The sequence below is a fragment of the Caenorhabditis briggsae genome (assembly GCF_000004555.2).
Source record: "Caenorhabditis briggsae complete genome, chrX, whole genome shotgun sequence".
Classification (NCBI taxonomy): Eukaryota; Metazoa; Nematoda; class Chromadorea; order Rhabditida; family Rhabditidae; genus Caenorhabditis; species Caenorhabditis briggsae.
In genome coordinates this window covers 20,469,183-20,480,077 of record NC_013491.2, presented here as the reverse complement: position 1 = coordinate 20,480,077, position 10,895 = coordinate 20,469,183, and the positions used below count along the sequence as shown (strand labels likewise).

The window sequence follows — 10,895 nt, the reverse complement described above, 5'->3', positions numbered from 1 at the left end:
CAATGCTCGCTTTTCTATTGAAAACCAAATTTTTGTTTCAGATCTCATATAAACGGGAAGGTACCATCACCAGAAGATAATATCAATTACTCGTAGGGTTACAAAAGCAACACCCCGTACTTGCACAAATGAAATGGGTGCACTTTGAGTTAAACTATTTCAATTGCTGTGAGAAGTATCAAAAATCTGTCAACTGATAAAATGTTAGTGAGATTGTGACCAATATTTCATCAGTGGACACGTTTCAGAAATCTTTTGAAAGGACCGAGATAATTCAGCTCAAAGTTGCACTCGCCCTGACTGCGGTCGTTTGTTCCGAAAGTCTTTCCTTGAGCTCAATCATCTTATTTTCTACGAGAGTTATGAAAAATATTTGAACTGATAATGTATAATTGGCATGACGACAAACATTTCATCAGTTGACAAATTATTCATATCTCTTAGAGGAATCGAGATGATTTAGCTCAAAGTTCACGTATTGAATGAGCTTCTTTAGAGCGAATCTACAGTAAAATCAATTTTTTTCGAAGAAAATTCACAACAATACCTCTTCTACCTGTCGAAAAATAAGCGAAAAAAGTGAAAGAAAGAAAAAGAGGCGGAGAATCTGACAGAGTATAATGGAAGTAGAGACTACAGTAAGCAAGGATGAGTAGAGGTCTAAAATTCTGAGTTTCCGGACTTGATTAATAGCCGGAACTAAAAATTTCAGAGAGTAGTGGAACGAAACTCGGACTCGCCAAAATTCAGAATTTTTGAGCACTTTTGGAACTTTGACAATTTTGACGAAAACTCTCCGAGGAAGAGTTCGAAGCAGAATTCCAACTTAAACGAGCTTAATGTTCCCGGAAATATTTATTCTTGGAAATTCGAAACAGCATGGACAATCAGAAACTATCATTCCGCCCATTTTGGAAAATTTCGGCAGTTTTTAATTAAAAAATAAAAAAAGAAAATAAATTTTGGAAAATCTTTTTTTTTTGCAAAAATCAGAAGAGAAGCAACAGAAGGGGAGGAGATTGCAAAACGTTGCAAAAAAAGAGAGTGACAGTATCATAATGACTCAGCAAACAGATCATCAAATAATTGGAGAAAATGAGAAACTACAGTACCTCATGAATATTAGTCATCTGTCAATAGAGGGCAGTTCTCTAGTATCTTCATCGATGAATGCAAACTGGAATACAGGGGGACATTTTTTGATACAAAAATACGAGTTTTCAAGTAATTATATATTTTTTTTAGTATTGATTCTGAGGCTAAAGTTTGTCTTAAATTGTGAAAATAACGAAAAAAGAAGCAAAAAACAAAGACAGTAATAGCAGTTTAAAACACATTCTCTAGCTTCTAGTCATATTTTTATTAACCATGTAAAAGATTTGCCCAAATCGCATTTTTTGGCGATGTTGCTTCTCGACTTGGACAGCTTCAACTTCTTGTTCTTGACAATCGGTCCATTGAACTGGAATCCAGCAAGCAGATCAGTTTCTTCGTTCGAATTCTGGTCAACTTCTCCAGAATGACAAGACAATTTTTCCGGCTTTAACACGGAAGAACAAGCAGAGATGTGAGGAATCCGTTTCCATTTTCGTTTTCCGTTTTTTGCCAGGCTTTTAGAGATTTTTTCCGTTTCCGCTTCCGCTTTCAAGAAGATTTGCTGGAGGAATCAGTGAGATTTTAAGCCTGGAAATTGTTCAATTTACATCAAAATTAGTCTCACAAATTGCAGTAGCAGTGCGTGAACGGGGAAGATCAAAATGAAGATTCACTAGAGGAATCAGTGAGCTTTTAGGCCCTAAATTTGTTTGATTTCTCTCAAAATTGATTTGAAAAGTTACGGTAGCGTTTCCATTTTTTTGAATTTATGAATATATGAATTTCCGAATTTCTGAATTTCTGAATTTTCAGAATTGCAGAACTACACCAACGTGATCAGAAAACGTAAAAATCTTGCCAATTAACGTCCGACTCTCAATTCGTCGACATCCACTTAAATTTATAACAATGTTTTCTTTTCATAGGATCCGGATTGCTAGGAGGCAAAAAATAAATAAAAAATGGAACATTTTATGGGGACCGGCCGAATCCAGAAAGTATTTAAAATGAAAAAAAGATATCATAAATATTACAAAATTTAGATAATAACATTTTAAAGATTGATACTTTGACTGTCGGACTTTCAAGCCGTTCCGCTTTCGAAATCCATAGCTTCGTCGTTTGCATTGATGTTCGCTGAAAGACAGAAAAACATGAGATTTGTTCAAGGTCTAGAGCAAAATGAAAACTCATAGAAAATACCTGTAACTGGGGTTGTGACAGCCGTTAACGCCTTTTTTGTTTGCATATGGTTTCGAAGTGCAACAACAGCTCTGTTTATTTTCTTGATTCTTTCTTCGGTATCAAGAAGCTGGGCGGTCTTTAGATGTAACTCGTTCACTGAAATTAGAAAAATAATATGAATATTGTGTCAGCAATACAATACCTCTCGAGTTTACAACAGCAAGTAGTCCAACTTCGAGGAAGTCTTTCAATTTCTTGAAGAAGTTGGTCTGGTCTTGTTTTGTCTGGTTGATGAGCGCCGCTGAAAATTGAAAAGAATTATACTGACTGGGGTGGTATTTGAAATTCTCACAATACATATCATTCGCTTTTCTGGCGAGGTGGATTTTGTTATCCTTGGCATTTACTGTAAATAATCAAATTTCTTAGTGGAACATCGGTTTCAAAATAAACGGTGCTTACTTTTGGCAACGTAATATCTGCCAATTGATGTTTGTTTCTTCTGCAGGATCTCTCTAGTACCCTGGAGCAGAGAGATTTCACTGTCTGAAAAATGCAATATAGTTTAGGAATCCAACTTTTTGAAAATCAACTTTGAACCTAGCGTTTTTGAAAGATATGATTTTATTTGTTCCCAATTCTTTCGCGAATCTTCAATTTAGTTTTTTTCAATTTTCAACATTTACCTTTCTTTCTGATCATGGCCCTGAATTCAGCAGTTTCTCTCTTCGACGCATCCAGTTGACTGATGAGACGGTTACGGTCTTTTTCGTTTACTGCAGCAGACTTATCTGAAACAAAAATATTTGGAGCTAGTGAGATATTCTCTGCAACCCTACTCTTTTCGCGCAACTCGGCGGTGAGATCGGTGATTTGAGTCATGCGAGATTCATTGGTGGCCATGAGATGTTGTTCTAAAAACACAGAAGGAGTTGAAAAGTTAGCGATTCTTTGGAGCTTTTTTTGGAATTACAGTGTGTCTTCTGACATGAAGGTGAAAGTGATTGAACGCCGTAATTTGTCTTGTTTTAATGTGAACTTTTTAGCCCAATTATCTCGGCTTCTATGAGAAATATCAAAAAGTAGTCAACTGATAAAATGATTTTTATAGTATCACCAGCATTTTAATAGTTGACACATTTTTGATACCTCATAGGAACCGAGAAAATTGAACTCGAAGTGAACCTAGAAGTGAGCAAATACGGTGTTAGATGAAAAACGTGGTCAAAGCATCACAACTTCTAGAACAGCGATCTCAACTCATAGAATCATTTTTCATCTGATACCAATCTATGTCCCAGCAGCTCATGGCCGATTCAAAAACAGCCAAGAATGCCAGACAGATTTTTTAACCATTTTTCTTCTAGTTTCACTAGTTTTTTTCTTCGAAAAATAACCTCTCTGGTGAGTTTCACAGCAACATCGTAATTCCTCTTATAGAAGCCAGTGGCTTCTATTTTTCACTTCTTTCTCAGAGTGGACTTCTATTAGAGGGTGGGCTTCTTTTTTTCAATGATTTATTTTCAAAAAAAAACTTTATCCAAAAAACTTGACAATTCGTTCGTAACAGAAACTTGACAATTCGTAAGATAAGACTTCTGAAATTCAGTGTTTTGGAGAAATCGAAATTTTCATTCTGCAATTCTAGATTCCAAAATTCCAAAATTATAAAATTCTGAGATTCCAGTATTTCAAAATTCAAAATTCAAGAATTCTGAAATTCAGGAAAAAATTCTGAAATTCTAAAATTCTGAAATTCTGAAATTCAGAAATTAGAAAATAAAATAATTGAGAAATTGTCAAGTTATAAAATCATAGTTCGAAACGTTTTGGAATTTCGAATTACCGTATGTTCTTTAATAGAAGCCCATGGACTTCTATTAGAGGGTGGGCTTCTATTTTTCAAAGCACCTCGTGGGGTGGTCTTCTTTTAGAGGTGGGCTTCAAATAGAGGTAGGCTTCTATCAGCGAAAATGCGGTATTTGAGGTGTGAAAATATTGCTTCAAATTTTTGAAGAAATATAATTTTATAGTTTTTTTTCAACATTTTTTTTGAGTTTTCAGTGGGTTATGACACGGAAATTCATCGTCCTTAAGGTCAAAAGTTCGATTTTTAAGAAATGTTTTTTTTGTGTGGATTTTCAAAAACTAGTTTCCAAAGCTTAAAAATCGTCAGAAATTCGAACTTTTTGAAAAAAATTCTGAATTTTTTTTAATATTCGAAAAATTCAATGTCAAAACATAATGAATTTTGTAAAAGAAACTTTGAGAAAAAATTTTCTTCCCGAGGTGTTCTTAACGTTTTTTGTGAAAACTATCGAGAAAAAAATTTTTTCTAGATATAAAAACCTTACCACGAGCCTGTAATTTTTGTATCTCTTGCTCCATCTGCGCCATCGCTTCTTTTCTTGCCTCAACTTCTCTTCGCAATGCGGGAACCATTTCTGGCCAACCATTCTATTGAAATTCATTTTGGTGGACTTCCGATTGTTGTTAAACCAAGAAATCTGTAAGATTTCAATGTTGTTAATACAAAAATAAAGCGAAAAAGAGAAAAAAGCATACTTGTAAAATTCCGGGCGGGCCTGAGGAAAACTTCAAGGCCCGGGCCCGGCCCGGAAGGCTCGGTAGCAAAAATTTTGTCATTTTAAAACGAATTTTAAGCTCTCAATACAATTTTCTATATTTTTTTCGTGCTTTTTGGATTAATTCTGTTTGATCAAAAAATATTTTTAAAAACTCGAAAAAAATCACATAAGGGTCCACCTTATGTGTTTTTTGAAATTTTCAAAACTTGTGGAATGGCAGGCCCGCCTGGCCGGGCCTCCGAAATTCGAAAAAAAAGCCCGGCCCGGCCCGGCCCGTTACAAGTATGAAAAAAAAGAAAGAGTGGACAGACACAATATTCCAAAACTGTCTCACATTTTACGCCGGTTCGCATATTGACTGAAGAGTTCTGGTGAGAGGAGGGAGAGAAAAAAAAACAGTGCGTTGGCTTTTGTGAGTGGTTGTGTGTGGGGGAAGAGCGATGGAATAAATTTTTTTGAGAAAATCGAATGAAACAGTTGTCCTAGGACAATTTTCGCATATCAAAAAGCGGAAGAAAAAACGAGAACTGTCCGACAGTATCGGAAATAAAAAGTTCCCGATGAACATTTTATAATACTCTCTGCGTCTCTTTTTTACCAATAAATCAGACGACGGGTTGAGAGTCGAGATGCAGAGTTCTATAAAATAAAAATGAGAAACCAAAATTCGGAAGAAGAGGAAGACGGAAAAAGGAATGAAAATGAAAGTTCCGGAACGTTATTGTTCTGATACCAAAAATCGGAGCTGTGGAGGAGAAACGGCGGTTTTTCAGAATTTCAGAATTTCAGAATTTCAGAATTTCAGAATTGCAGAATTGCAGAATTTCAGAATTTCAGAATTTCAAAATTGCAGAATTTCAGAATTTCAGAAATACGGAATTCTTTTGGTCCCGAGAACGGATAATGTTTCATTTCAGGTTTCATTTTTGGTTTTCTCATTTTTTCAATGCAGAAACCTTTCCTTTCTCAAGCATGATGGATGCATATTCGTACCAACATGAGCAGAAACGTAAAAATCTTGACAATTATCTTCCGTGTTTCAATTTTGACTTCCACCCACTGAAATTGATGACCCGAGAAGTGGGTTGTCTGCCTTGTTTTATTTCACACGTCTTCCATTTTTGTTGTTTTATACTTTATGAGAAAAGGCCTCCATTTGTGCCCCGAATCGTTGTACCCTCCGAAATATGTGCCATCGATTCTGCTTTTTTGTCATCCTCTCCCGTGTCTTCAATTCAATTGTTTATATTTTAATAGCTCATTTTTTAATGAATAGTTTGCAGGTATATATATGCCGTTAACTTTCTCTACTCGGTCAAAAACAATCCAAAAATGAATTCAAAATCATTGGTGACACAGAACACGCCGTTTCTGGAGTCACATTTTGCCAAGCAGCCAAGACCAAGTAAATTCGAGATTTGGAAACTGGCTCTACAGACAAGTTTGCCAGAGCACAAAATCAGAAGTTGGTATGCTAACCGGAGACGACGACAGAAGGAATACGAGATGGGTAAAAGAAAGCAGGTGAGTGTTATTCACCTGATAGACATCGTTCAAAACTTTGCTTTTCAGAGAGCACCGCAACAGGCTGGATTACCAGTACAAACTGAAGCTTATTCGGCAAATATCTTGTTGGTGAAAGTTTTACTAGCTATTGTTGGAGAATTGTTCAGATCTTCAAACATACAAGCTGTTCCACAGGTATGGTTGATTCGAAGTAAAGGTAGTCAGAACGGATAAAATTCGGATTTTTAGATTATACCTGGTTACTATCATCCATTAGCAAATTCACATGCTGCCCAACTGGCTAATTCTTATGCTTTCCAACAAACTCAGCAGCCGATGATCAATTCAAACAATGTGATAACCATTCAACCATCAGCTCGCCTCATCAAAACATTTGATATTGATTCACTTCTCTCAAAGAAATAGTTTAAAAAGTCCCTTATCGTTTATTTATTCTTGCCTTGCCTGCAAATTTATGCAAGCTCATTTTTGATGTAGAATTTATTCTAAAAATTTAATTCCTCTCGATACCAATTTAAGAAAAAGAAAAAATCCTATTTTCTATGCTAGTCCTAATTTTTTGAAAATCTCATACTTAAATAATAACCTCAAGCAATTATTTAAGTATAAATTTACTTGAAAACTCAATATTTCTTGTAGCAAAACATATTCTATGTATTCCGGATTTCATTTATCAAAAAAAGCTGCAAAAGAGATGCCCTCTAGTAAAAGATGACTCATTTTCGCGGATACTGTAGTTTCTCATTTCCTCCAAATTGTTCATGTTCTGTCTGCTGAGTCATTGGGACACTGTCAGACTCTCCGGCGTTTTGTTGTCTCCTCCCCTTTCATTTTTTTTCTCTGTTTTTTTTCAATTTTTATAATAAACATAAAATCCACTTTGTCTAGCTTACATTCAAAAAATTTGAATGCCCCTGATTTCGCGGGTACTAAAATAATTTCTGACCATTTTGGGTAAAATTGAAACAATTCGCCAAAAATTGAAACTCCAAAAAGAATCCGTGGACTCCAAAGACCATCGAATCCTCAGACCAACGGTAGTTTCAATTTCTTAACATTATTCACTAAGATCCCTTTCGATTTTCTCATTTCTTTCTTCCTCTTTCGAACACACAACATCTGTAGCTATACTTTTTACGTTCGAATTTCGAACAGTGCTGCATCAAACATGAAAACTTCACACAGCTGTGGTCATCCGTGCCAGGCGATCGAATTTGTTGCCAGATTCTTTTTTTTGTTTGGAAGAAACTTATTTACTAGAATAGTTTTCCACAAGCTGGTAGAGCATCTGGACTTGGAAATAGGAAAAACACTGGCACCGAATAGGCCTAGCTGAATAATAGAATACGGTATTTACTCTAATATGTAGAAGCACCGATTATCAGTTGACAAACTATTGATATCTTTCACAGGAATTGAGATTATTGCGCTGAAAGAAGTTGGCGGGTTGAATGTGGTTGAACTAGAGGAAATACGTTATGTTCCCTGTTACATTCACGGCTTCTCTTTGGCTTGATATTCTAATCCCAATACTTTTCGTCCTGCAAACCGTATATAGTATTCTGCAATAGTGGAATTCGCGAGGTTCTAAATCAGTAATCTATGACTTCCGGTGACCTGTATCAACCGTAGTTTTGATTATTCAATCAGATCCCTTGTTACTCTCTTTCTCATTTCAAGTTTCTGTTGAACTCATGTTCTGAACATCTGTCATTATTCTTCCAATTTTTTCCTCCGGACTATTTCTCTCCCAAAAAAGAGACACTTGCATTTTGACCACCTGTTGCTTCAATTCTATGTGGCAAAAAATGTCAATTTGTCTGGCTTCCCGTATTTCCTCTAAAGAAATACGGTATATTGAATAATTCGAATGTAATAGGTTAAATGTTATCGGTCCCCATTTATCGAAAACGTTATCACAATACTGCTTTCTGCTTGATGAGAACAAATTTCTGAGGTACTGTAGTTCCTAAATTTCATAGTTGCAAAATCTCGGGCCGGCCCGCAGGTCGGCCCGTTGAGAATTTTGGCGGGCCGGGATTTCTACAAAGGGTGATTTTTTTTTTCGAAAGTTATGAAATTTTTTCCAAAAATTCAAACAAGAACTAACTATTTCTTGACTACTTTTTACTTTGTTGAGTTTGTTAAATAATGTAAACTGTTTTCTTTTTTAATTCAAAAAATTACCAAATTTTTTATTGGAAATTTTTCAACTGTGGGAGGCGGGCCGGCCCGGGGTTGGGCCGGGCCGGGTCACGGGCCGGGAAGGGCCGGGTTGACAAAATTCATCTTTCGGCCCGGCCCGTTGCAACTATGCTAAATTTCCACATGACATTCTTTTTTATATCACTTATTCCTCTCAAAATCCACAAAAAAAACGGAACCACCCTTTCAATCGTCTACTAATAGTGGTATCATGACTCATCGGGGATGAGCAATTGTTTTCATGGTTTAAATCAAATTGTTATTTCTATTTTTCAGAATAAACACATCGCATACAAAAATGTCGTTCAATTTTCTTTCTATGTGACATCCATGTTCTCAAATACGATTTAAATTGTTTCAGCAAGAATACAAAAAGAAGTATCGAATTACCATCCTCCGATTTTTACACCTTTTGTTTATAACTAGTTCAAATGTTTATAAAAAAGATTCACCTTCATTAGAATTTAGTTTGATTCTTCTGAACCTCAAAAAATGAAATTTCCACCCTATTGATGTTTGCTTTTATGTTTTCTGATACGTATTATAGATTCAGTTGTTTCAGTGTCATTGGTTCCCACGTTTTAATCAGTATTCATTTTTTTATGTTGAAGATTTTTCTTCTCGAAAAAGTAGTTTACATTTGTTCAGATAGAAACAATATAAGCTACTGCATTTTCCATCCAAAAATATTCAACTTTTTCAAATATGTATCATCAGAAACTTTTTATTTGTTCATTTCGTAGTTTTCTGGAATTTCAGGTATTAAATCTTGGATTTTGTGGCGTTTCTTGATCCTTCTTTTTCACTAATTTTATTTTTAACTTTAAAGACTTTTCCAGAAAAATGCAACATCTTCACTTGGTTTCTCAACAACTCGTAAAAATGGAGGTTCCAGAGAACCATCAAGTTCCGGAAGACGTAAGCCAACGAGAAATCTTCGATTTATGAAAAATCCCAATTTCAGATTGGAATGTTGCCGATCCAACTTATGAAGACTCCAGATGCAGGATCGTCATTTAGTTTTTCGACTGTGGGAATAAAAATGGAGATTCCAGAAAACCTCCAAGTTTTGGAAAACGTGAGCTCATGCGATACTCAATTTTTAGAAATATCGTGATATTAAGACTGGAATCTTGCCAATGGAAATTCTGACAACTCCTGATCCATTATTGTCACTCAGTTTTCTGGCTATGGAAAGAAAAATAGAGATCCCAGAAAACATCCAAGCTCCGGAAGACGTACGCCCATGAAATGCTTCAATTTTGAAAAAAATCCTAATTTCAGATCGGAATCTCTCCAATAGGATTCACGAACAACTTCAAAAAACCACCGAAAACAAAACGCACGCGTAGATCACACTGCAAAGAGACAACACAAATCCTTCAAGCTTATTTCGAAACTTCTCATCATCCCAGTGGTTTGCAAATGGCGCAACTTGCGGAGGTTACAGGTCTGAACAACAAGCAGGTCAAAGCATGGTTTTCGAATAAGAGAAGGAGCATGAGAGTTCAGCAAATGAGGGAAGAGAAAGAGGTAAGCGATTTTTCAGCAACCACACTTCATCCAAAAACATTTTTTCAGAAAGCGAAAGTTTGGAAAATGATCACCCCAGGCAGCCCAGTTCGATCTCCTGGAATTGCTTCACCATCGTCGATTTTCCCGAAATATCAGATCACTGCCGAGGCAAGTCATATGTAATATACCGTAAAACCTGTATTAGAAGGGCAGGCTTTTGTTCAAAGTTCATGAATATCTGCCAATTTCATAAAAATTTAGCAAGATTTTCATCGGAAAATAGTGTTTCAACAACTTTCTATTGAATCGTGAAGTCCCTTCTCCCTTCTATTAGAGGGACCATTCTATGAAAGGGGGCCTTTTAATACATGTTGCACGGTATTCTGGAAACAAGATCACCCTCTTTTCCCTGGTAGAAGCCGACCCAAAGGGTCGATTTGAGCCCAATTCTCTCGATTCCTTTAAATGATATCAAACTTCTGTCTAATGATAATACACTTGCAATATTATGATAAACAATCGATCAGTAGACAAAATTACGCTATGTTTTATGGGAATCAAGATAACCTTCCCAAAAATGAGACCGTGATAAACTTTATAATATAATTTTTACTCGCACTTTGAGCTCATTTATCTCGATTTTGGTGATAGATTAAAAAAATCTGTCAACTGATAAAATGTTACTGATGATATCGTCAACATTTATATAAGCTACAAATTTTTGATAGCTTTTTCAGAAATCGAGATAATTGAGCATCAAGAAAAAGTATACTGTGGCGT

At 35.7% G+C, this 10,895-nt stretch overlaps 3 protein-coding genes across 3 annotated transcripts; 2 read left to right on the top strand and 1 right to left on the bottom strand.

Annotated features, from left to right (window-relative positions):
• Window positions 1-2,179: 2,179 nt before the first annotated feature.
• On the bottom strand, window positions 2,180-4,722 carry CBG25748 (the record flags this gene model as incomplete). The annotated part of the gene is made up of 7 exons (XM_045240711.1): window positions 2,180-2,232; window positions 2,299-2,436; window positions 2,483-2,581; window positions 2,633-2,686; window positions 2,743-2,826; window positions 2,967-3,071; window positions 4,635-4,722. 7 exons carry the CDS (start codon window positions 4,720-4,722, stop codon window positions 2,180-2,182), a joined length of 621 nt encoding a protein of 206 aa, XP_045099012.1.
• Window positions 4,723-6,200: 1,478 nt separating this feature from the next.
• Window positions 6,201-6,800, top strand: CBG25749 (the record flags this gene model as incomplete). Its single annotated transcript, XM_045240710.1, has 3 exons — window positions 6,201-6,392; window positions 6,441-6,569; window positions 6,624-6,800. The coding sequence occupies 3 exons, from the start codon at window positions 6,201-6,203 to the stop codon at window positions 6,798-6,800; spliced, it is 498 nt and encodes a 165-aa protein (XP_045099013.1).
• A 2,643-nt stretch (window positions 6,801-9,443) lies between these two features.
• Window positions 9,444-10,298, top strand: CBG25750 (the record flags this gene model as incomplete). The annotated part of the gene is made up of 5 exons (XM_045240709.1): window positions 9,444-9,518; window positions 9,565-9,678; window positions 9,725-9,838; window positions 9,885-10,133; window positions 10,182-10,298. The coding sequence occupies 5 exons, from the start codon at window positions 9,444-9,446 to the stop codon at window positions 10,296-10,298; spliced, it is 669 nt and encodes a 222-aa protein (XP_045099014.1).
• Between the last annotated feature and the right edge of the window lie 597 nt (window positions 10,299-10,895).